Genomic DNA, 27,313 nt, shown 5'->3' with positions numbered 1-27,313 from the left:
TTATCCAATTTGTCTTTCTCTCCCTCCGCCCCACCCCAGTCTCCAGTCAACACTACTACCCACATTCTCTAGTCCCAATCTCCCTTGCAGAGCTCCTCACCCAATCTGTGTCTGCCCCACCCAGCTCCTTGTCCCATTCTCTTTGTCCAGTCAATCTCAGTTCTTTTCCCCACACCCTGGTTTCTCATCAAATCTGCCTCTCCTCCCTCCTAACCTTCCTCCCCCGCTACACTTGTTCTCAGTCCAAGTCTTCTTGGTGAGCCAGTCCCAGTCTCTTGCCTGGCTCCTAGTTTCCTTGCCAGCCAGTCTCAGACTCCCTCCATCCCAACTACCAGTTCCTGTTTCCCACTTCACACTCTCCTGCCAGACTCCAATGCCAGTTCCTGCTCTCCCCTTCACTCTGCAGACTTCCTGTCCCAATGTGCTCCCTTCACATCTCCCACAGGTCCAGCTTTTGTCCTCATTGCATTTGAATCAGGCAACTTCCTCCTCCATGTCGTCTGGACCCAGCACAAGGATCAGAGTATAGGAGAGAGTTTCCCTGCTCTCAGATTCAGAACCAAGATATGGACCTGACCTGTTCATCATCAAGCCAAAGATGCAGTTGCAGGGAAAGCCCTGCTCAGTCCCAGGCAGTGAAAAGAAAGGCCACACCCACCAAGTTTCAAGTCCCTGTTCCAATACACAGGAGCGATAGAGCTTTTCAAATAAAAAGCCCACCCAATTTTTTTTATGTGGAAAACACATTTTTTTCTAGCCTTGTTGTCAGAAATGGCTGAAATTTTCAGAAACAGAATTCAGCCTGAGGCAGATACCCATATGGAAAATTTCAACCTAACAGGTAAAGTTTAGCAAAGTTATAAGCATCTGCAAACAGGGTCTTATAATGTGAAGTGTTGGGTAACCTTAATAGATGGCGGTACCTGCCCCTATTATAATAATCACATGTCCTCTTAATAGTGTCATTTTTACTCTATATAGTCCTCTCTGTGTAGAACTTTTTCCATGACTCTAATCATCCTTGCCAACCTAACCTACATTGGATTTCACCTGTCACAGTGTTCCCAACTGTGTAGGCTAGTTAGGGCCTTCTTCAGTTCTTCATAATCTTTTCTAGTCATGACAAACTCTGTGTCATCTGCAAATTTTGCTACATAACTTTTCATCTTTTTCTTTGGAACAATAATATTAACCGTGTGTGTTAATGGTGCTAGTAGAAATCAATGGGGCTTCAGTTTCCCCATATGTAAAGGTGGGGAGAGGGGATCTACATCACACAGATGTGAAGATTTTATTCATTATAAGGAATTTTGAGATCTTTGTTTGAAACATGCTTTTTAAAGTATGATTCATTTTTTAAAGGATTTTTTTTTTTTTGCTTTCACAAAAAGACACTGGCTACTGACAAATTTATTTGACAAGCAGCTAGTTTCATCTTTCATTCTACTACAATGTATTTATTATTTTAAAGAAAGATCAAATAAATATCTGATGAATAAACAGTGATACACAAAATTAAATTAACCTGGCAACAAACGATAATTTACCATAATTGAACATGAGCAGAAATACAGCCTTTATGCTAGCTAGAACAAAAACCTGCTTCTCTCGTGGCTGAATTAAGTTACATTTGTCCTTTGTGTTGTGTTCCCTGAAACAAACCCAATTATACCATGATACAAGTCATTTGCTCTCCTTTGTCCTATAATATTTCTTCTACTTCTCTGTATTTATGATTCACCTACATGAGGCTCGCTAAACTAGTACCTTAGAGTTATATATTAAACGCCCCCCAAAACAAGTCTAACCAAAGTATACAAAATGTAACTGACGTACAACTTGCCAGTATCTTTTTATGTGAATGTGTGAGAGAGAAAGATCAGTATGTACTATACAGGTAATGTCTGTCCATCACAGATATTCATAAAAGTGATTCAGGCCAGGAGTATTTTCTTTGATAGTAACATTAGCTATGTCTGTCACAACGGTATGATGCATTCTCTTCTCACTTTGGCCTGCAAGGTGGAGCCCTGGCCCCGGTCATTTTTTCTTGTTTTTGTAAAACAGTAGTGTCTAGACTGAGGCACCAATCAGAATCCATTTTCTTAGGATACGTAGAGTGCAAATAGAATGGGAGAGTCCCTGCTCTGAGGCAGGCTTATTTCAACAGTTCTGGTATACCCACCCGCTGAACAGGGCCTAGTTCTGACAACATGGGAAGGAGGATAGGAGTGTGTGAGAGAGAGAGAGAGAGAGAGAGTGTGTGTGCGCGTGCATGCGTGCACGTCAGGGCATGAAAGTCTGTCATGGACTTGCTATTCTTATCAGAAAAAATTGAACAGAATTCTCCACAGCAGGATGTGGTCAGGTTTGGGTTTGCAAGTGACTTCTGAGTCAGAGCAGCTGCATTGGTTAAGATCTGGCTGGTGCTGTAATCATGGAGAGGGAACAGGACAGGTCCCTGTATATTCTTTATGATGGGGCTAGTTGGCTTTGAGGTGGGTTTCCTCATGACCAGCACTCCTGCCTTATATTTCATTTTTTTGACTTTATTAGAGAATCACGGTTACTAGTGGAAATGTAGGAGGGCTTTTGGGGGCTTGGGTGCCGTTTGTAGAGAACAAGTACACACACACACAGACACACGTGTATATATTTATATATTTTGTACAAGATCATTGGCTAATGATGAGATAAATTAGAATGATGTTGCAAAATCTCTGTCATGCTATATTAAGATGACCTTATACTAATACTCAGGAGTCCACACAGTATCTGCTTAGTATCTTCTGAATGAGACATAATGAGAGTGAACTTGAAGTACATTTAATAGACTGCCACATCTTCCCAGTCTTCATTCCACATAAATATTTGAGTTTCTCATTGTCTTCGATTATGTGGCTCTAGGGATATGTATGTTATAGTTTTAAACAAACAATAAAATTTTGTAGAATTTCATTTACTGTTTCCTGTCAAGTGGTCTTCATTGCTAAATTTCGTAGTGAAATTTTCAAGAAACAAATACTTTGTGTTTTACTTATTTTTCCATTGTATACAGCTGTTATGCTTTAATAGTTGATATTATGCTATATGACAATGGCATAAGATTTTTTTCCCCCCCAGATATTAAGGAGACTGTATCTTAATGCACATGCAGATGGGAGCTAAATTAAGGTTGCACAGGCAAATTTAATTCTGGCATTTTCTAACTTTTGCCTGCTTTTCATTGCAACCTTAATAGTGTTACTTTAATGTATTTTTATGTGTAACTAAATATATAAATATGTATGGCTTAGAAAAGGCAGAATGAACTCCTTTTAACACTTTGGTTTTTGATGTTATTTTAAAAAAATAAAAAATAAAAAAGGAATACTGCTTACTGGAAATAAAGGCAAAGTGTTTTTTACAAAAATGACCACCATGAAAATATAATAAATAATCAACCTGTAGATTTCAAAGTCTCAAAATATTGGGGGCAAGAACTAAGCAGGATATTTAAAAGGGCCGTAAAGAATTGTCCCTATTATTCTTCATGGCTGAGTGTTTGAAGGAGGTACCCTGACTGTCAACAAGCTTAACACATAAAGCAAAGGAATCTGCTCCTAAAAGAGCTAGGTTATTTATGAACAGCAATATCTGATTTCAGCCTTACTTTGTGTAAATGCCACACACTGATCTCTGCCGAAGGTACACAATTCTCAATAAGGACGATGGACTTCTTACAATATCTGGACAAGCCTTACACCTGATCTGGAATTCTTTGCGCACTCAGATCTGCAGCTGAAGTCCATGGCATTTTTCATGTGTAAGGAATCCAGAATCAGGCCCTTTTTTTTGAAGATGATGTAGTGCTGATGTTTTTCTTACCTGTATCAGAAGTGGGGATACTGAAATGCTAACTACATTTCATAACCAACCGCAATACAACATGTGTCACCATAGCAAAGCCTTGCCTAATCCAGTCTCAGTCAGCCCCGTTCTCCTTTTTGGGGTCCCTAGTAATGGCACATAGACTTGTATTTCATTCAAGTACATTCCCTTCTTGAGGTTCTGGTTTATTAAAATAGATCAGTGTCATCTCAGATCAGGCTCATCTTTCCCAGACTCGACAGTCTTTCAGGCCCTTGCTGGGCTCAGCAGTTCCTTCCCAACACTACTGCCTGGTATTTCTTAAGCCGCCATTTTTGTAGGGATGCCCCTCATGGCAATCAGCTCCAACCAAGCCTTTCCAACTCACTGATATAGCGAATCCCTCCCCAGGTCCTCACTGACCCTGGATCTCCTGAACAAGCCTTCCCATTCTTTGTGAGTGTCTCTCAGATGCTCTGCCTAGGCACTCTGGGGAGTTGCCAGTAACCTTCCCTCTTCCCAGAAGACTTGAACTCTCATGGACTGTTCCTCGGCTTGCCTTCTGTTGCTCATCAGGCTGGATTCCTAATCATATGTTCTCAATGTACTTCTGGACTGAGAGATAAACTAATCACAAGTGCTCCTTCAAAAGGCCAGCTTGCCCTGTGACTGCAACTTACAACTAAAAAAATTATGGCTAGACAGAAAGTTTGCCAATAGAACAAAACATTGTAAAAATACGAAGATTAAGAGCAAAAGAAAAATGTTTAATACTGGACTTAAAAACAGTCCCTTCTAGTGTTCTGTTGTGGCCCTTCTGAAACCAGAATAGAGAAGCGAATCTTATTTTTTCCTCAGCGTGGTACAACATGCACATGCTCCCTTCCGCCATGTGCCGCAGCTCTGGATCCCTCTTGGATTCACCCCAATGGTACTCCTGCTATTGTTGGCCCAGACCTATCCTTACTGGGGGCAGAATGAGAAGTCACAGGAACACAACAACTGAGTTCCTCAAATATTGTCAGGTTTCAGAGTAGCAGCCGTGTTAGTCTGTATCAGCAAAAAGAACAGGAGGACTTGTGGCACCTTAGAGACTTATGCTCAAATATTGTTGTGGACATATTGCCATCACTACAGTTCCATTGCAGCATCTCTGGACGTCATTTGCAATTGCACAGTTTTGGGGGTTTTTTTTCCCGAGGGCGGGGGCAGTGTTGACAGCTCATGCTTTTTTGGTGGATGATTGCAGTACGTGCTTGCACTCCTGGTGTATGCTTTCTCCATGGATTTGCTTGCTATTAGTTGCAGTACTTGCAAATTCCAGAAAGAGCAATCCCAGCCTGTAAGTATGTAATTACGCGCAGATCTCAAACATACTACTCTGTGTACTGCTGTTGCAGTTAGTCCTTGGAACAAATGCTCAGAGACACCACATGCTCTGAAGCATGCATGGGAATGTTCCTGGATTTCATATCCCAACTATCATTTTTTAGGCTCAATGCCTGACATTTTCTGGGACTGACTACAGCATATTAGTTTGGAGCTTCCTTTCTCCCAGGCATTCTCAGAGCTTCCAGGGGGTCTGTTTTTCTCCTGCCAGCTATCTTGCGTGACAGATTTGCTATTAATCCCTTCCACTGTTTTGTCTCTGTATGTTACTCCCATGCTACAGCCACTCTTCCCTTGCCACTCTTCCTCAGTTGCAAGCAGCATTCAGGATACAGTCCACGCAAAGTATGTGTGCAAGCCTAAATTATGTGACTGTAAGGTAAATGAACTATCCTGTATACACAAAATTAATCATACTATTATGATTTATTTGTAGACAGTTATTTGCTACTCAGGGTTTCTATTTCCTTCATCACTCATGAATACAAGGATGCCTAATTTCCATATTCATCTAACACCTCTGATTAATATGACATCTTCCATTTTAAATCTGAACTAGTGGACATTTTTGCTCAAGCCACATAGAATAGTGTCATCTTTTTAAAAGAATTAAAAACATGCCTGATTCTGCATTTTAATATTACTGAGTATTTTGATTTGATACAGTGGTGTTTATATGCCACTAGGATGCTCTACAGGCACATAGCCCTGCATTTGGATAGGAGCCTTAATTCTTCTTCAGCCATGATTTAATTATGTGTCTAAACTATGATTATTTTGTTATAGTGATAGTAAGAATGCATTTTCCCTAAGCCACCCTTAATCATAATTTCTCAAATCCTACAGTCAGCTCACTAATTTAGGGCCTCATCTTAAGAGGTGCTGAACTCCCACAACTCATTGACTTCAATGGAAGTTGCAAGTGCTCAGCATTCCTCAGGATGAGGCCCTTACTGTACTGAAGAATGAGACTAAAACTACACAAAAAGGAAGTCATCGTGTTAGTACTGTGGAAAAAATGTTATATATCCCCAGTTGATCAAAAAAGTCTAGGTTGGATTACTTACCCCTTCTGCTTTCTCCTCAGTGTTAGCCAGCATTTCTTGAAGAGCTCGCACTGACAAGGATTGTTCCAGCACAAAAGTACAAATGGAGAGATCCGGTGGAACATTCTAATTGAAGAAAGAATACAAGATTACGTTAATGATGTGGTTGCCATCAGCCAAAGGTTGCTATAAAATCGCTTCCCAAAGCTTCCGTTGCACTCTTACTGTCTCATTGAATCTGAACGGATCTACTTCTAAAGCACGAACACAGAAAACAGAGCGATTATTACACAATTTCTAAAGAGGTGTGTATACACAGATCTATTTTATCTTAAAAGCGGTTTATATATTGTACAATATTCCAAACAGAGCTACACTGAAACATTAAGGTTGCAAAGTTAAACACTCAACAATCAGGAAACGACAAAGCCAAGGTTGCCTGTGCAACCTACTGAGTCAGTGTGTGTTACGTTCCTGATCCACAGAGGATATGGGTCTGTTACCAGCTCACGCTGTAGCGACTCATGCATTTAGAGCTAGAGGTCCTTGGTTCAATACTCAATATATCAGCCAAGATGGTGGCAACCAAACCTACATTCCTTACCTTTCCTCCCTAGCGTGCATGCACTATGAGGCAATCTTTAATATCACAAGCTGGACAGATAAAACAGATCAATAGCAATCTATAATATAGGCAGATACAAGTCTAAATGCAGTTTTGCAGATTTCAGGTGTTCTTGCTTTGCACATCTTCATAAATACTGGCTTTATTTACTGCTTATGGTAATGCTGGGGTTTTATTTATTTTTTTAAACATATTTGCTCATAAAGGTACCGTACACATAAATTAGGTTCCTTATCTACTGTCTTGACTACTGCAACCTCTTTCTCTCTGGCCTCCCTGAAATCCCTACCTCACTCCACTCAGGTTTTTTCTTCTCACAAGCACTACTGTACTTTCTTCTAAGCAACCCTTTACGCATGGAACATTATTTATTAACATTACCATAGCACCATTGTGCTAGGCACTCACCCCAAACTAGCTTATAAAGCCACTACCTTCTTTCAAATCCCTCCCTTCAGACCCACTTCTACTATGATTACTATGAGGAACTTCCAACTGTCTTCATAATACTGTAGTATCCTCAGCACAGGGACTCTGCTTTCACGCTGTGTTTGTATGGCACCTAGCATGATGAGCCTCCAGTGCTGACTGGGATCTCTAAAGATGGCTATATGAATAATTAAAATAAGTAATACATTTATTAATTAATGGATACTTATTAAGAGAGATTGGGAAACTCAATTTTCCAGTAAAAAGCAGGAACATATTTTTCACAAAACATTCATGGGGAAAAATTTCCTATTTTTGGACCTACTCTAGTTGGTTAATTAAGAATTAGAGGAAAGAGAAAAAACACGAGTTTTTGGCTTGTGTATTCCATGTAGATACCATTTGGGTAAATATGATCGATACAGGATGTAATTAACTAACTCTTCAATATTCTAAGAAGCTTTAAAAATATTGCAAATATGCATTTAAAAAGGCAGACCAACACACCTTCTCTATTTCCATTTTAAAAAACCATTCAGGAACATTTGCAAATATTTGCAAATATGTAGGAAGCTTGGCATAAGAGATTCAGGGCTACGATAGTGAGAATCTGACTCAACTAGAAACTTATAGACATGTGTTGGTGATGTCCCATTGCAAAATAAAGATATTATCAATCTATACTAGATTAAAATGGCAAGAGTAAAAGTCACCAAATACCTGTCATTTCCGGTTTGTGTCCATGATCCTGATCCCATAAATTGGGGAATAAGAACCTATATGTAAAGCCCTGGACCATCCTGTGAACTTTCCCAAATAACAAGAATCTGTCACAGGGAGAGAACATCCTGTCTGAGGGCAAGTCTATACTACAGCATTATCTCAGCACAGCTGCACCGATGTAGCAGAACCACTGTGGCACTTCTGGTGAAGATGTGCTATGTCAATGAGAGAGCGCTCTCCTGTCGGCATAACTACTCCACTTCGGCGAGAAGCGTGATGTAGTGCCAGTGAGGACAGCACAAAACTTGCGTCACTGGGGGCGGGGGAGGAGGGCTTTTTCACACCCCGAGGGACGTAAGTTAGATCAACTTAAGTGGTAGTGTAGACCTGCACTGAATGTGTTACTTCTGTATTGCTCTTGTTCAGCTGAAATACAGTGGCCCACACAACTCTGATAACCTCAACTTTTGTGTTGCCAGGGAATGATTAATACAAACAGAAGGTAAAAAAGCCACATATATTTATAATTGTGTGACTAGATACATGCAACACCAGATGACCTCTCAAGGTCCCTTCCAGTTCTATGATTCTATGAACACTGTTTTTAAAAACTAAGCACGTTTATATCCACACCCCATTTTACTCTGAATGTATTTTATCTCCTACTCTGAGAAGGCACCAGTCCTTTTTATAAACTCCTGATTAGATAACGAGGCTCACCTTTCCTAAATTGTATCAGTTTCAGGAAGTAATCCAGTTGATTTCTTTTTATTCTACCCACTCACTCTCATGGACCAGGGAATTTAGTTGTCAATCTCAGATTTTCCAAGGGAGCAGAGGTTCGGGTGGAATCCACAAAGGGCTTAGCATTGCGATGTATCTCTCTCTGGCCTGATGACTATTCCACTGTGCATATATACTTAAATAGTTTATCTGGCCAGAGAGAGACAGAAGGAATGTGAGAGAATAACTCTGTAGTCCAGAGGCTGGCACACCACTGGGCTGAAAGTTATAAGGCAGGTACCATCACAACCTCCACCTCCAGCTAAATTTTGAACTGCACCCAATCTGGGACTACTGCTTAGAGGCTGCCTCCCAGGATGGGCCCCGCATGTGACTTAGGCAGCCGAATGCTTGTCTTTCTCCAGTGTGTGAATTGCTCCGGGGCTCAGGCCGGAGACAGGCATTCAGACACCTAGAGTGGGACAGCAATTCACATACCCCAGGGCCTAACACCTAAGGTACTTTTACAGTGGAAAGTTAAGTGCCAAGTGAGTTTAGGCACCTAGGAGGCCAGGTGGCTGCCATGTGAGAGTTTTGTGGATTGTAGTGGTGCTGAAGATGGGAAGTTAGGCATCTGAACTCCAGAATAGGGCACCCAGGTTGCTTTGTGGATAATACTCTTCATTTCTTAGGGCACTAGTCGCCTGAACCTGTCTCTGTGCCACTGTCCAGGTCAGGGTGGATTCCCTTTAGTGAGGAAACAGTGATCGTCAAGGCTAAGAAAGCATTTCTTGGCACATACAGAACTTGCATGCTTGGTCACAGTCTAAGCTTATCTAAGAAGTATAGAATACAGATAATACAAGCTTGTATTATTGCAAAAAGTTGACATTGAAAAAATCAGGTTCACAGCCCAGCATAAAAATGGATCACAAAATTAAGCAGAACGACTGTGTATGAAACAGTAATGCCTAAATTACAAGCTAAGAAAGTAGAATCTGATTGCATGTGGGGACTTTTCTTATGTTAATCAACGTACTTCTACTCATACTCCTACACCTTTCCTTCGTGTATCCAGCACCTCTCTTTTCCTTTGTTCTTGCTCTTTTCTTCATATATTAGTTGTATAATTTAGTTTCAGGAACATTTTACTGAGTATTGTAGATCTATTTTACACCATATATATTTTGCATTACAAGACTGTGTTCTCTGAAAATTCATGGACTTTTTAAAAAAAATAAACCCTTAAATATAAAAGTTAGATGTTTGCAAATTCATTTTCCTCAAGTATCATTCCCTCTATGAAAAAAATGTTAGTATATCTGTAATACACAATACTCAGTAAGAGCTCATAAAATGTTACTTATTATCCCAAAGTTTAAAGCAATCCTACTCTGTTTTAGAACCAATACACATTTCATTACCCTCCAGGATTTTATTTAAATAAACTAAAAGCAATTTAGCAAGAGACATGGTAGATCACCTATCACTGGCAATTTTTAAATCAATATTAGATGTTTCATAAACGAACTGCTCTAGAAATTATTTTGGGGAAGTTCAATGGCCTGTGTTATACTGGAGGTCAGAGCAGATGATCACGGTTTTCCCTTCTGCCTTGGAATCTATGAATCAAAATATTGCTTGCATTTTAAAGTATTACCCTACGCTAAGAAACTCAAAGTTGAGCAAATGTTTTCTTGTTTTCTTAGAAGTATAAAAATAATTTAAAGTAAAAACATGCCATCACCCTGGTCCATAGCATATATTAAAAACACACATTCAGTCAAACTTCCAACATCAAAAAAAGCCTAAGTATGTATAAGTTTCATTACCACTCTCCTTACTATGGTTTCTCAATAGCTTCCTAGACATTAATATGGCCTATTTTGTCATAGTATTAAAGCACCACACAAAACTTTAGTTTGTCCTTACAATGCACCTGTGACATGGAGAAGAATGGTTATCCCAAATACACGGTGAGAGAACTGAGGGCTCAAATGTAAAAGATGTTATTCACTGCTAAGAGGTCCACTTGGTAAACACTTGAAGTTTTCCATTCTAATTTAATCTCAGAGAATTGAGCTGCCTGTAACATTCCAATCCCCCCACCAAACCCTCCCAGCCATGGTCAAATAAAAGTTCAAACAAACGTCTATTCCACTGTGCTCAGAAGTCAGCTATTCTGGACCTGGTACACTACTCTTTTTACTGCTTGTTTTCCAATAAATAAAAATCAGGTTAATTGTTTTCAAACCTCTCTTTTTACTTTATCATCAACTCTTACAAAAAACTTTCCTCTTGTTATCCTCACTTTTTCACATCTACCTGCACTGGGAATTGCATTTCCTAGCTGCAGTGTAGCCACACTCATTGCCTTCCATGCGAATTGGGACTCTCAACTCACAGGATGAGGCCCTTATGACATAAGGGCCCAATTCACAGGCCACAGAAGTCAATGGGAGTCTTGATCCTGGCTTCAGTAGGCTGTGCATCAGGCACTAAATGAGCAAATTTAGAGTTATATTAGGAACATTTTGCTACAAAACCATCACTACCCACCAACTCATCCCTGCGGTGCCACACAAAGTCACAAACACCAGTGACCAGTTGAAAATTTACAACAGCTTAATAGTAACATTGAATTATTTCTAAGTTCCATGGAGGATAATTGCTACCGACACTAGCAATTATTACCTCTGTATTCAAGCTAGAAGTCAAATATTGTTGGATCATATTAAAGTACTTCTGTATCAAAATCACAAATGAGTTTGATTCCCCTTAATTAGTAATATCCTGGAATTTAAACTAAGAGGTCTCTTGGTTTTTGGTACTGTTTCTCTCCCTCTCTGTGTGAAACTTGCAAGCTGCTAATTGTGTTAGTACATTCTAAGACAGAGTCTGTTCTCAAAGCAGTTCTTTGTAACAACAACTCCTCACACAGAGATAGACTCAAAGCAATACTCTGTACCAACAGAAACAGCACCCAGAAACTCCCCGCCCTTTTGTCATATTCATCTCGCTTTGTTAACAATTGTGATTAAAATAGAGATAGAGGATGTATGTGGATGGATGCTTGGTGCGGATAATAACTAAGTGATCAGGGAGGTGCCAGCCTAAGAATCCAGTGTCCATCGGCTGATGAAGACGTCAAGTGGAAATAACCAGAGGACCCCCGGAGGGCAGACTGGAATCCACCCAACAGCCTCAAGAATGGGAGAACCAAAGAACAAGATAACATCTGGCAGCACGGAGCCATCAGGAATGTGCCATCTGCTGATTGATTCAGCAACAGCATGATGAAGCAATTCCCATAGACTGGCATAGGAAGAAATTCCTATAAAAATGGACTCTAGAAAGTGAGAACTTTGGGGTCTGATTCTGCAAACCAACTTCCAGGAGCATCAGATGAGCATCTGACAAGGGCCTGCTCCCTCCTCATGTCCAGGCCACCTGGCCAGTGGCTTGGCATGAGCAACTCTAAGGCTGGTAACTATGATAACAACTTTGCAGAACCTGTGTGTGTGAGTGTATGAATGAATGTGTGAATATAAATATGAAATTGAATGGAATGTTATAGCTATAACTAACTGCATACTATGATTCTTTCTGTATTCACAATAAATGTGGCATTTTGCCTTTTCCACTTTAATAAGATCCTGCTGGTTTTTATTTTATTGGTATAACAACATCACTGTAAAATCTGCTAAAGTAATGGTTGTATTCATATCAGTTTATTTGAAGGTTATTTCACGTACATTTGCAGAATTGGATAATGTGCGAATAATGGCCTTTAACATGAAATATGGCTGATGACTTCAAGAGCAGCAAGTAATGCTTTATCTGTTTCCATCTGAAGTATTTTTAAAGGACTAGATTTTCTTTGTTAGTTCTTGTTTGATTATGTACCATCTATATTATAGAAAAGTTGTCTGGAAAACCCAGTCATAATCATACACTAACATGCATATAAAAATTTAAACAAGTAGGTTTTCCAATTATCAGACCAGCAATATATTAAATTTCAAAAGATGATGCAGTAGGGATAGGGGAATGAAAAATAAACTATATCGGAATAACTATTAAACTTTGCATCATTGATTATGATATGTGAATCTCGAGGTCAGTAATGTTAACCAAATTCATATATTTTAACTCATTCAACTCTATTCAACATAAGGAAATATTGTATAACTGTCTTTAATATTTACTACAATAGTTGGTTTGTTTAGAGATAATTACCTATATTCTAGAACTCTTTGTATAATAACCTCTCTGGGCATTTTACTATGCTTATTGCCACAGTATCTCTGTACTAAAACACTCCATGTTAATATTTGTGTAGTAAAATGTGCTTCACTGGCATACCTCCATGGGCAGCCTGATATGCCAGTTAAGCAACCATTCCCTTTATTAGAAGCCTATTGAACGAGGCTTTAGCATTACTGATCATGAATAAAAGACAATGGGTGGATTTTTTCCATATTATTTCAGGATCTCTAATTCTAATTCTGACTCACCACAGAAACAACCCTGGAAGAAAATAGGCACATATTCAGGACAGGCTCTGTCAATTTTAAATTAAGTTAATTTAAAATAATGCCAACAGCCACACTAGCCTAGGCTGGCAATGAAGGCCATGGACTCAAAGCTGTCCCTTGGTATGATTATTCTGCTGTTCATTCAGTAAAAAAAAAAATCTATGTATCTTTTCATATGAAGGGGATTATGATCTACTTGCACAAACAATGTTGACCTCAATGTCTCATGAATGTGTGTGTAAAACGGAAGCACCATCATCTTCAGCTGTAAAGACGGTTGTGTCTCTTCTGCTTTCTCTCTGTTATAAGTTATCAGCAAATTCCCTGGTTCCTCTGATGGAGCCCATGACATTGCTTTTGCTGTGACATCCCTCCACTTCCAATCTTAGTTGCTAAGGGGAACTGACTTGATGTTTACACAGGTCTAAAATGTTCAAACTCAGGTACCTAAAGTTAGGTTCCTTATCAAGTGACCTGATTTACAAAATTGCTAAGCATCCACATCTTGCACTGACATTAATAGGCACCATTGCTGCCCAGCACCTCTGAAAAACTAGGCCATTTTGGTGCCTAACTTTGAGAATTGAGATGGAACAGTGGGAATGAGGGTTTAAGCAGAACATCTGTACCCCTGTTCATGGGAGTAGATTGACAGAATTGGAATGAATTACCCACTTCCAAACCTGCTCAAACTTCCAGAGCCAAAAATCTCTTTTTTCAGTCCTACTTATTCTGCCTTTTTTGAAGACTGCTAGTGGAAAAGCCCCTTGTATGTGTATGTGTGTGTGATTTTTTTCTTTTTCTTTCTTTCTTTTTTTTTTTTTAAAGAGACTAAGATATAGACCATATCAACTTTTAAAAGTCAAAGCGAACAGGGAATAGCAAGCCAAAACTGTTCCTCAGCCAGCATTTATCCCATGGATTATCTGATGATTAATGGTTCCATCCCTACTAAAACTGTGTAATAGGTGTAAATGTAATGGGTATGCTTTGTACATAAAGGCTGAAACCATGGGGCTTCCCCAACAGAATGGTCACTCCCATGGTGTAAGCACTCCCATGGTGTCAGCTCACCTGTATTCATCACAACCAAGACAACGAACCATTTCTCTCTTAAGTTTATGAAATGAAAATGACTTTTTAAAAATTTGTGATGTAATTTAAAGAGATTTTGCAATATTGGCGCTTAAAGAGCTTGCTAGAGCCAGTGCTAGGTATCATATCAGCCTTAAGAAGGAGAGTGTCTCAGGTTTTAGAAGGATCCATGTTCTCTGCGTCCCATCTCAGACTTCATGAAGTGTCTGGATTATTTTGACATTAGATTTGTGCTCTACAGATTTCCTATTCATTTCAGATCACTGAAAGAAACTTGTAGAGTTAAGTGGAGAAAAGACAAATAAGTGGATGTTTGAATCTTTCCTTTGAGTTGACACTACAGTTGTCAACTAACAAAGCATCTTTGTTTCCCAGTTTTCCACATTTTCTACTGCAGAATCCCCTCCTAAAACATCTAGCAGTAGAAAAATCCAACCATCGATGAATTAGCAAAAGGTATGCACAGAGAAAAATATAACTGTCCTGGAACAAGCAGTGCAGTAGTTTGTCTCAATTTATCACCAGAAATCACTCTTTCATTCCCAGACAGGTTAGCATGACAGTAAAAAAGACTGAAATCATCTCCTTGTCTAAATTCCAGATGGTGAGCATCAGCTGCTACCTCGTGACAAGAATTGAATCAGGGTGGGCAGTGGAAACGTTCAGTTTGTTGACACAGTTTTCTCCTGATACTTCCCTTTAAAAGTCACATACAGTCTGTTTCCAATGGCATGGTCACATTAGTAAGACATAGTTTTTCCGCACATTTGTAGGCAGCTCCTAAGCCTTTACTGTAGTTTTTGTTGTTGTTACTTCCTCATTTCTACATGGGTCTTGAAAACCTGCACCTTTGGTATCTTTGCCTGTTAAAGCCACAGGTAAGGTGTATTTTCTTCTAATATTTTTCCCCGTCCTTCCCAATGGTGGTGAAGTTTTAACACTGGTGAGCCACTGAGACACAATGATTTCCCTTTGGTGATTATGTCTCCCGGTTTGGTCTCTGAAATGTTAAAACTCTTAGCAGTAGATAACAGTGACATGGCTGGGGATTCACACGTCCAACATTTTAACCTTATCAGACAAACTCGGGTCAGTCTGCCTGGCAACCATGATAGCAATAGGAACTGCCGATGAGGGAAAACTCAAATGGACAATATCTTGTAGTAAATCACCATAAGTATAAATGTACTAATTTTGCAAGTAATTAGGACAACCCCATGCCAATTAATCAAAAATAGAATCCCATACAGTGGTTCACAGGCACATATACAAGTTAACAAACATCTTGTTTAACTGTACACTGATCAAATGGATTCTACTGTATTATGTGAATCTCATCTGAGCAATTCAAATTTTTTGTAAAAATACAGCTCACTTTAATTTTTAAAAAGTATTAGCTCCTCAGTAACTTGCATCTGCCACATAATTAGCAGTCTGCCACAACTGAGAGCCACTGAAACTTGGCCTTGCCGCAGAAGTTAGGTGTGTAGATCCCTGTTGCAGGAAATATAAGATCTTGCTTATGGATATAAAAGTCACAATGAATGTCTGAGTCCTGTTTCGTTTTGTAATGCTTTCAGTTATTTCTTATACATTCAACACTTGTACCCTGGTTCAGTGTTGGCATGATGATCATAATGTAACCTTGCTTGTTTTTAATCAAATAAATCAGTTCAAAATACCTAAACCATCAACAAAAATTACATTTCTGTCAATGTCAAACCTCATATAGTAAAAGGAAACACTTAAAAATACTATAATAGCAAGAAATTAACTGAAAAACAATATCCTGCAACAGGCCAGAAGAATGTTTGAGAGCTGTGTAAAATGGCCATAATGCAAATGAGAATAGGGCCATTGCATTTTGCTTCATTTAGACAATATGATTTGATTGGCCTGCTTCTTGAGTTCTCCTCAGTATTTAATGGCTCCTGCCTTTGACAAACATTTCCATTTCATAACATGTGTTTTTCTCAATGGCAAAACAGAAACACTGCATCATTTTGCAGCAAGCTACTACACGTGCAAATCAGAGTTAAGTACAGAGAAGCCAATATATATGATCATTTAGGAGTCATTGCATTGCTGTGGTGTTTCTTTTTTTCTTGCCTCCCCCTTTTTTTGTCTTGTCATCTCAAGTTAGCACACAAATTTTATTTATTATCTGAAAAATCAGTGTGGCAGTCTCTTGATCAGACTCTCAAGATGGAGGTTTTCCACGTGACTAATTATGCCTTTATATTATTATTTTTAAAAGTTTTACTAAGTAACTGTTGTTGGTAATTAGAAATAGTGTGTGGAGTATATTTTTATGTAAAAGAAAATTGAAAGCTTTTGTGCCAGCTTTTTTATTTTAAATTCTCAAATGATATGACCATAACAGCACATTTCAAATTAGGTTTTACAATGGAGTGCTCTGTATTTGAAATGTAAGCAAAAAAAACAAATATTTTTTGGAAAACATATCAATACTTTTATTTATTACGGTAATAAATTTAATTACTTTCATTTGCAGAGGCAGCACTTTAGAACTTTTAGGAAATTAATTTTTGATATAGCACAAGCAAATTATCTATTTTGTTTCCATGGTGATGAATTAGTTTTGTTTGTTACACTAGATCTGTTTTGCTGCTTGAAACATGGATGGAATCATTTCAGTCTCTACTGCCCACCTAAGAAGTCTTAATAAGGAAGACTATAAATGGTCCACAAGAGCCATTATGAACAACTGAGTTAATCACGGGATTTTAAGGAGTCTAAATGAATATTTATGGCTCTGATCCATTCTTTCAATTTCCATTCACTTTTCTAAAATCAACATCAATCTAAGAACCGCACTATACAGTGTCTTTTCCTGGGTTTGGGGGGGGACAGATGTCTTAATAAACCACCAAAATACATTTAAGAAATGTATTTTGGTGGTTTATTACAGTGCCACACTAGCAATCCTCTATTATCTGTGCCTTAACTTCCCTTTAAATTACCTTTTTGGAGTTGAAATTTCTCTTGCTTTTCCTCGACTAAACAGAAAAGCATACTTTAATATGCACCATTCTGCTCTCAAATCTACAAAATGGATTTTTATTCCAATTTTCTGCTTTCTGCACAGGTACAAATTTCCTATTGACATCAGTGAGAGATTCATTCCTGCAAGGCGAGTTGAGATAGAGATCCACTGTATGGAAAGGAGAATCTAGCCTTAAGCTTGAAGGAAATTTGTTTAGCTGATTTTAAGTTACAAGCATAAAAAATTGTTTTATCTATTACAACATTCTTTAGGCCCTTTTTATTTTTAGTTACTTTGTGCTGACTTTTACACTCAGTCTTTCACAATTGGGGAGAAGCACAGTAGGATAAAAAAATTACCAAGCAGCGTTTTCAGCTCAGTATATATGGACAGACGAAACTCAGCAACTTCCTTATGAATGGAGAAAAGTCACTTCATACCAACCTATAAACTACACAGCAACTCAACTGAAACAGATTTTTATAATCAAATGTGCTAAACAAAAGCAGAACAGATTTTTTTTGTCCCAAGATGTTGAAAATTAAAGTGCATAAACTGGTCCACTGAAGGAAAAATCCCCAAAGATTAAGGTACAGCGGAAGATACAGACAGTCCTAACCCTCATTCTGATTAGTTGGTTTGGCCTTCTCAGTATCACCAACTTCCAACAGAGAACAGCTGGGACCTCATTGCTGAAAGTCAAAGCAAAACTTTCTATCACCTTTGGCCAGGATCAGACTTGTTGCAAGCAGGTGCATTTCCAACTAAACTTGATAGAGATGTACTTGTCCTTGTCTGGTCTTAATATATTACATGTGGAAGGGAAAAAAGTCAGGGAACAAAGCTCACAGAGGCAAGCTGGCTAAAGGGAAGGAAAGCAGATGGAAGGGCGGGAGGACCGCCCCAATAACCCGAGAGCAGGGGTGCCCTTGGGCTGGCAAGCAGAGCAAGAACAGATCTCAGCAGCACTGTGGAGCTGAGTGTACTAGAGACTGAGCAGGATCTGTCTGCACTGTGGAAGCACTGTCTGGTTTGCTGCTGGGGAGAAGGCTTTTCAGTGGGATAGAGGCAGCTGGAGAGCAGAAAAGCAAAGCAAAGATCTCATTTTAAAAAGAGGTATTGTTGTAGAGGATGGCCTTCTGCCAATTTACTTAAAGTTTAACAGTGGGGTGACAGCTTGTGGGATAGATGGCTACAGTTACTAAGGGTACAAAGCCTAAATTGGGTGGGTGGCCAACAGCCATCCCGTGGAAGGACCGCACACCCATGTGCACTCTGAGGAGAAGCTCCATGATTCAGTGTTCTTGGTCACCTAGGAGAAGCAAAGCCAAGGCAGTCATAGATTAGTCCAGGAATTCTAGTCACCTCTTCAGCCTTAAAACTGAACTGCATGTGCATGGATGTACATGCTGGCTTACAAATGCATGTCCAACATCCCAAGTGTCACTTACTGTGCATATATCATATCAGATTCTCTCTCATCATACAGGGTTGGTTATGTCTTCTCTTCTCTTTAGTGCTCTCAGCATCCCATGTTATTTACTCTGTCCAAAGTTTCTACAACTGCCATTTAGAAACAAAAAACAGTGGCTATTTCCTACAGTCTCCAGTGTTTGGATTCAGGCTGGTGGTAAATACACCAGGTGTAATGCTGTAAACTTTAGCTATTTAGTTAGTATTTAGTCTCAGAAGTATTTCAAAAGTCAGGCACCTTTTGTCTTCCCTATGATACAGGAGCAATCTCTTGTTGCAAGCCATAAAGTATCTTGAATGGTGAAATCTGGTTCCCTCTGTTGCTGCTGCTGCAATCTTACATGAAGAATTTGTAAATGCTTGGAGCTGGATTCTGATCTCAGCTGCAAATCTGGAGTTGATTCCACTGTCTTTCAGTGGGTGGTTCCAGATAATTCCACAAAACAGATGAAGTCAAGCTCTAAATTTACACCACTGTAACAGAGCAAAATCTGTCCCGTAAGGGTGAATTCTGTCTTTAGTTAGTTATGCAGATTTAGTTGCCTTTTTAAAAAAAGTGACAGGATTGGGTACATGTATCTGAGTGTAGAATTTTGCCTAACCATTGTCTTTTTGTTGTTGTTGTAAGACACATGGTACCAGGACTAGGAATGTGGTTCAGTTTTGAAAGCAGCAGCAGGATTTATGTGCCTATATATACACCCACACAGCATGTACACACAAGTTGAGCATTTGATTACTGGTGTTGAGGACAGGAAGGTACAGATACTCTAGGGCAATCTAAAAAAAAAGATCAAAAATAGAAAAAATTAAAATACATATTCAAAATAGCTGGGACGGTTCTCTCTTATGTCTCTAAAGGGAACTATTTCTCACTGAAGTATACAGTGCAAAAAAGTCATCCAAAATTTTTAAGTAAAAGTTTAATTAATGAGCCATTGTTCCAGTAGTGATCAGATCTGTCAGGAGGCATGCATATTAGTATTGAAGTGCTACTGATGCACATCTCTGATTGCATTTGGCTTTCCTTCTCACACCACACATGCAACCAAGGCATGCAGCAATATCCAGCTAATGCACTCTACCACGGCTCATTGCTATGCTACCATCTATCAAGCTAGCTTTGGGATGGCATCATCCTTGGGAAGTAAAAGTTGTTATGAGAGCACTTAAAGGGCTTCATGCTGAGTCAGAGTTAAGACTCAGCTTCAGTGATACACATTGCCCACTCCAGGCTTCCAGATGCAGGACAGTAATTTGCTCATGGAAAGTAAATTTTAAATGGTCAATACCATTACCCCCGTCCCAACCATATATCAATTTGCTACAGAGCTAATTTCAGGCAGGACTGAGGCTTTCAAAGGAATCCAAGCTTACTGACCATTAGACATTCTTCCAGAGTCCATGGAAGGAACAGGAACAGCATTTCTATAAATTTGCTGAGAGAGAAAATCTACATTGCAGCACTTTCCCATTATTCATACTTGTCTAATGGATATTTAAATGATTTTATAGGCACTCTCTTTCATACTTCACATTTCAGAAAGTATAATATTTTGTTTTAGAAAACCTCATACAATACTTTTCACGTAAGTTTTGTACCCAATCGTTCTCTTCTTTTTATACTATACTTCTGCTCTAGCAGTCAAAATATTACAGACCTTGATATTATAACAATTTGGCTTTGCTCTTTGCTAATGATCAATCCACAGCTTAGACATTAATCATAGCCTAGTTAATTTTAAATGGGTTTTGATAATTTATGTGGTTATCATCAACTTTGATTAACATCTCCCAGAATAATTGCCTCATTTATTTCTGGTCGCAAACGTTCCACAGTTGAGTCGTAACTTAGAAGAATACCAAGAAATACTGAAGTTTTTCCAACCTTTGCTACCATTAAGAGACATTCAGATTGGGGTGGATGGCTCATAGGATTTGTATGGGAGCACAGATCAAAGCTGGCCCAAGTTCGTAAAGATTCAAAGTCATCCTTTCTTATGGTTATTTGGTCACATGTAACGTAAGGTGGTCCTAGTGGGAAGGTAATCACAGACTGTCCCTTTTTTTTTCACATCAGCAAAGAGATCTAACAGCTTGAAGTCTGAACTAGCCTCTCACCCCTAAACATCTTCCCTTCAGTAGAGGGCTAGGATACATGGATGGGGAAAGCTTTCATTACTGCTGTTAGGCTGGGGACTATAACCTGAAGAGGGACTCATCCAAGACCTTCCACGAACACTCAATTTGTTTATGAGATTTTATTTATTAGTAAAATATTAAAGCCTGTTGCTAAGTCAAACTGATCATTTGGGCAGGAAAGATTAGATAGTAGCTATCAGTACGGGCATCACCATACTATTGTGACATTACACCCTTCCATTCCTTTTAGTGACAAATTAATCTCAGTAGGACTGACTTGCTGTGAATTTCATATCCACACATACATTTGAAGAACCTAAAGCTCAGCAGCTCCAATGTCCTCCAGGTTACACGTGATTAATTTAATTTGGGCATTCTAAGGCTATGCACATAGCCACCCAATCAGTGTGCAAAACCAGGGCTCAGACAGAAAGGACTATGAAACTCACTTCAGCCTATAACTGAAATTTGGAAGCTTTGGAGAAGACCCAAGACACTACAAAGATAAGAGATGAGAGAAAAGACTAGCCTGAACTATCAATCAGGAGAAAAAAAATAGTATTTGGCATTTATATACAATCATAGAACTCAAAGGGACCTCAAGGAGGTCATTAGTCCAGCCCCCTGCACTCATGGCAGGACTAAGTATTATCAAGACCATTCCTGACAGTTGTTTGTCTAACCTGCTCTTGAAAATCTCCAATGATGGATATTCCCCAGGCAATTTATTCCAGTGCTTAACCTACCTGACAGGAAGTTTTTCCTAATGATCAACCTAAACTGCCCTTGCTACAGTTTAAGCCCATTGCTTTTTGTCCTATCCTCAAAGATTAAGAAAAACAATTTTTCTTCCTCCTCCTTGTAACAACCTTTTACATACTTGAAAACTTATGTCCCCTCTCAGTCTTCTCTTCTCCAGACTAAACAAACCCATTTTTTTCAATCTTTCCTCACAGGTCATGTTTTCTAGACCTTGAATCATTTTTATTGCTCTTCTCTGGACTCTCTCCAATTTTTCCACATTTTTCCTGAAATGTGGCACCCAGAACTGGACACAGTACTCCAGTTGAGGTCTAAATCAGTGTGGAGTAGAGTGGAAGAACTACTTCTTGTGTCTTGCTTACAACACTCCTGCTAATACATCCCAGAAGGATGCTGGCTTTTTTTTGCAGCAGCGTTACACTGTTGACTCATATTTAGCTTGTGGTCCACTATGACCCTCAGATCCCTTTCTGCAGTACTTCTTCCTAGGCAGTCATTTCCTATTTTGTTTGTGTGCAACTGATCATTCCTTCCTAAATGGAGTACTTTGCATTTGTCATTATTGAATTTCATCCTATTTACTTCAGACCATTTCCCCACTTTTTCCAGATCATTTTGAATTTTAATCCTATCCTCCAAAGCACTTGCAACCCCTCCCAGCTCAGTATCATCCACAAACTTTATAAGTGTACTCTCTATGCCAGTATCTAAATCATTGATGAAGATATTGAACAGACCCGGACCCAGAACTGATCCCTGCGGGACCCCACTCATTATGCCCTTGCAGCATGACTGTGAATCACTGATGATTACTCTCTGGGAACGGTTTTCCAACCAGTTTTGCGCACACTTTATAGTAGCTCCATCTAGGTTGCCTTTCCCGAGTTTATGAGAAGTTCATGCAAGACAGTATCAAAAGCTTTATTAAAGTCAAGATATAGTGCATGGAAGCTATAGATTTCAAAATGGTTTTCTAGAGGCAGTTAAGCATTATTCCTATTTTACAGATGAGGTAGAGATGACAATTCTGTAGGGCAAGAATGGTGGAGGTGCCAGTGTGGTTTGTGTGTCGTGCACATCATGTGTGCCTATATAGATTTTAAAATCTATATACACCTACACAGATAAAAAGCCCACTTTAAATAATCATGCTGGTGGTAGACTCAAATAGTCTTTAGTTATACAATCATACTATTTTTTCATCAGGATCCTGAATTTTTGAAGGCATATTTGTCCTCAGTGAGACAGCTATTTATTAACTTTGTGAACCCTAAAAAATATTATATTTTCGCTTGTGTATTTCAGCCCCTCTCCACCACAGTTGGGATATTGTTATTTAAAAACAGCTTGCATTTATTACTAAATTGTATATCCTCCTCACTCAGCCAAATCAAGGCCAATGTTCACTGGAGCAGTGAAACATCTTTCCAACTTAAGGAGAGCTCTCCCTGCCCAATTTTAGATTTCTACCCCAAACCTCCGAGAAGCCTGCACTGTCCAAAATATGGTCACAACCCTTTTTTTCCTTTTTCCTTTTTTTTTTTTTTTTTTTTTTTTTTTGGTGGCAAAAGTATACTTTATTCATTCCCTTTGCTGTCAAAACAAGCCAAATGTTTTTTGTTCAAACTTTGAGGAGCCGGGGGGCAGGAGCGGCAGGGCAGGAAGAAATATAGTCTTTGGGCAAAACGCAGAATCTGGAAAATTTCAGCTGAAAAGATGAAAGTTTCAGAATGGTATAAGCAAATGTAAAAGTTTTTGGAATGGAAAAAACTGTCTTCATTTTACATGTAAAATGAAGACAGAGGCATATTGGGAGAATGTACTGATTCATAGGCCATCTGATTCATGCAAGTAGTTCCATTGGCTTGGGACTATTCATACAAGTCAGGTGAACAAGATTTAACCCCATGTTTTGTAGTGCTTTAAAAGTATTCAGTGCTAAGCAGTACTCTCAGTTTTACCATGGCTACATGAACAAATTAAACAAGTATCCTGTAAAGTAACAGCTTTCAAGGGCCTACTGTAAATTAAACACTTGTAATTTCATGTGTTCTGAGTTTAAAATATACAATATTATAAATCTGTCAGTGATTCGAGGATCTAGGATTTTCAGCTACATTATCAGCATAATTAAAATGTAAGAGTGTTTTTATAACTACTGTACGTGTATTAAAATGTATTCTGCTTTAAGCAACCGAGAGAAAATTAAAATTTCTGAGCCCTACAGTGAGAACTTCATAGAATATGTCACTGCAACTTTTCATTAGCAGTTCTATAACAAAATAAAATAATAAGCAGGACTACAGTGGTATTGTACTTAGAGCCAGCAGCCACTATTTTGTTACTTTCACCAAACAGCTGTCACAGAGCCGGGAGGAAAATGTCTTTTGTCTATAAAAAGCTCAGAATGTTCCTACAGTTACTTGCACTATGCACAGTCAAATCATCTATTGCCTGTCCCACTGCACCTTTTCCCAAGACTTGGTGCTTTTGTACTAAAAGACCAAAAAAAAAAAAAAATCCAACTGGATTTGCAAAGGCTCTGTTTTGAACAGGATGTGAAAGACTCCCTGCCATTGTTAAACAGATTAACTTGGTTAAAGCAGAACATCACAAACTATAATGAAACAACAAACAACTATTTCTAACAGGAGAATGACGACACAACAGGAACGTAAAACAAGTGGATTCCAGAAACTAGGCAAATACTCGCTAATCCAGTTATGCGGTTGTATGGATTGTCAGATTTGGCAATTGACTTTGTTACACCAGATTTCTATTTTCATGGCAGTATCTCAGTCAAGATTCTCTAGCATCATAACTGATTTTCATTTTGACTGAACAGATCCATAGATGTATAAACAATAGCAGAGCTAAACAAATAGAACAATTTCCCATAAATATTTATTCAGATTGGACAGTGAATTTTCATTTGACAGTATTTGTGAACCTTTCACGTTTTGCCAAAATCTGAGTTCTCTAGATCTCCTCTAGTCCATTCAATTTGTGCATCATCGTGCCATGTTACCAGAAATATTTTGGAAAAAGCATATTTTTTTGAAATCATGAACACTCAAATATTTGCAAAAAATAAATTACAAATTGTAGATTATACTGAAAATTCACAATTCATGTAATACTGGTTAATTACATAAATTACATATTTTTCCCCCTGACTGGATGACTTATGCAACTAACCAAAGAGTAACTTCAAATTAAAAGTATCACAATCAAATATGCAACTTGTGTTATATTCTGTGGTGGTTGGTTAGTTATATTTATTACATAAATTAACAGATGAGAAATTGTCTATTTGATTGCAATATTTACAGTTCCAGTGGTCTGCATGCAAACAGTTACGCAAAATTTTGCAGATAATTTAAAATATATCAAACTGTCCAGACACTTCAACAATGGGTGATGGGAGTGAATCAAAGAAAATTATATGTTGTGAATTACTAGAGATAAAGAAAAAGCCTATTAGGTCTAGTCTATTCTCCCTGTCACAGTCAGGTTGGCTCCCTACATTAGATTTTCTGGTTTTGTCCAGTTTTTAATGTGTCACGCAATCTTTTAAGGTCGCAGTGTTTCCAACACCTCACTTGGGAGGCTCTTCTATAGTAGCGTTCCAAAAGATTCCTGTAATTGCTTCTGCTTCAAGCACAACGTTACACCATTCAGTGAAATTCAGCATTGGTTAAGGCATGCAATATTCCAAGTACTTGGCTGCACAAAACCTTACTCTCAGTCCCCTATGTAATTCTCTATCCTATCTTGTTCATATACCTTGTTATCAATGCCATGATACAATGCCTGAATTTCTCTCTGATATGGAAACTATGATCTCCATAATCTGAACCTTAAAGGATTATTACTGAGTAATAGAGAAGATTCTTTTGAAAAATATGCCCTTGAAAATTCCATATGAACTGACCGATAGCAACATAATATTTTGAAGTAATAGGATAAGTGGTTGGGCTCTGAAAAGGAATTCCCATTCCTTGCTGAGTGTACACTTTGTTTCTCCATTTTTTTTAAATTGAAAAAAAAAACCAATAGTGGCATTTATAGATAAGCCTCAAACTTAAACACATGTATGCTATTGACTAACAAGGTAACAAGGTAAGCTCTTCCAGAGAGCAGCCAGTCAGAGACTCCAGCCAAAGCAGGAACTTCTGGACATTCCAGGCAAAACTGGACAGTGTTCTCTGACTTTCTCTGCCCTGTGCTGATAGGCTGTTTGCTCCAACTCTCCCCTTTCCTCTCCCTCACAGTCTCTTCACCTCAGTTTCATTCCACACTTGCCCCTCTTACTTTCTTCTTCATTTCCCTCTCCCCATCACCTCCCTCTCCTTGTCTATTCTTTTTCCCTCCTACGTAAACTCATCCCCCAAAAAAATCAATAAATAATTGTGAACATGGCATCTGCTGCCACTACATTGTTCACTCTACTTAGACCCTTCCACAATATTTTCTCATTTTTCTCTTGTATTCCCCCGCCTGCCTCTATCTATAGTCACTTGTTTTGTACTTAGATTGTAAACTCTTTGGCATAGGGAGTCTTTTTTGTTTTGTGTTTGTACGGTGCCTAGCACAATGGAGTTCAGGTTAATGACTGGGGTTCTTAGGAACTATAGGAATAGAAATAAAATACAATAAAATACAATAAAATAAAATAAAATAAAATGAATAAAGGCTTAAGCAACAAGTAGGTTGTATACTAATTCTTATTTTGTGCTGCTAAATCTAAGTTAAAAATTAATATTTAGCCTCTCAAATAAAGGCTAGATATTATAGCCAAGCACCAGGATCCATCCTGTAGCAACGTACTCTCACTTCCAGCTGATCTGCTGCACGGGGAGCAAAGTTCAGCTGCTGGGAACTCCCATCTGTAGAATGAGGAAGAAGAAACCTTCCCAACTTCACATTTAGTTGCTCTGTATGCTATGATAATTAGATTCCTTCTGAACTTCCTTTAAAGTTAACAGTGCCTTCAGCATAAATTATGATCATCATAGGAATCACCAAATTGTTGCAATACAGACTGTAGCTGGAATCCCTTTATTAGCGACTACTGAAATAGGGGCATTCAGGCTATCCAGGAAACAGCTGTAACAATAGCGTAAATTTATCCATTTAGTTGTGTCCACCATAAGATGAGTGATTACTATCTCTGAGTCTAGGTCATATCTTACTAAACTGTGTAAATGTTTTTCTGGTTTATGGTTTTGTTTTTTTTAAACAGGAGTAGGGCTAGGAAATCTGAGATTCCATGCCTGCCTTTGTCAGATTTTCTGTGTGATCTTGGGTAAATCAATTAGCCGCTCAGTTTTCTCATCTGTAAAATGGACATGGGCATAAATAATACCTCTCTCACAGAAATGATTAATATTTAATTAATATTTTTAAACAATTTGATAACCTGCTATGGATTGTGCTATAGACATAGAATCATAGAATCATAGAATATCAGGGTTGGAAGGGACCCCTGAAGGTCATCTAGTCCAACCCC

The 27,313-nt window shown here is 38.6% G+C and overlaps 1 protein-coding gene across 1 annotated transcript in view; it reads right to left on the bottom strand.

Annotated features, from left to right (window-relative positions):
• Window positions 1-27,313, bottom strand: part of RYR2 (ryanodine receptor 2) — a 743,716-nt gene that overhangs the window by 504,131 nt on the left and 212,272 nt on the right. The window contains exon 6 of the mRNA XM_077812173.1: window positions 6,306-6,410. Within this exon, the coding sequence (XP_077668299.1) occupies window positions 6,306-6,410 (105 nt within the window). The remainder of the gene's footprint in view (window positions 1-6,305; window positions 6,411-27,313) is intronic.

The sequence above is a fragment of the Eretmochelys imbricata genome, chromosome 3 (genome assembly GCF_965152235.1).
Source record: "Eretmochelys imbricata isolate rEreImb1 chromosome 3, rEreImb1.hap1, whole genome shotgun sequence".
Lineage (NCBI taxonomy): Eukaryota > Metazoa > Chordata > Testudines > Cheloniidae > Eretmochelys > Eretmochelys imbricata.
This window is presented reverse-complemented; position numbering and strand designations above follow the sequence as displayed.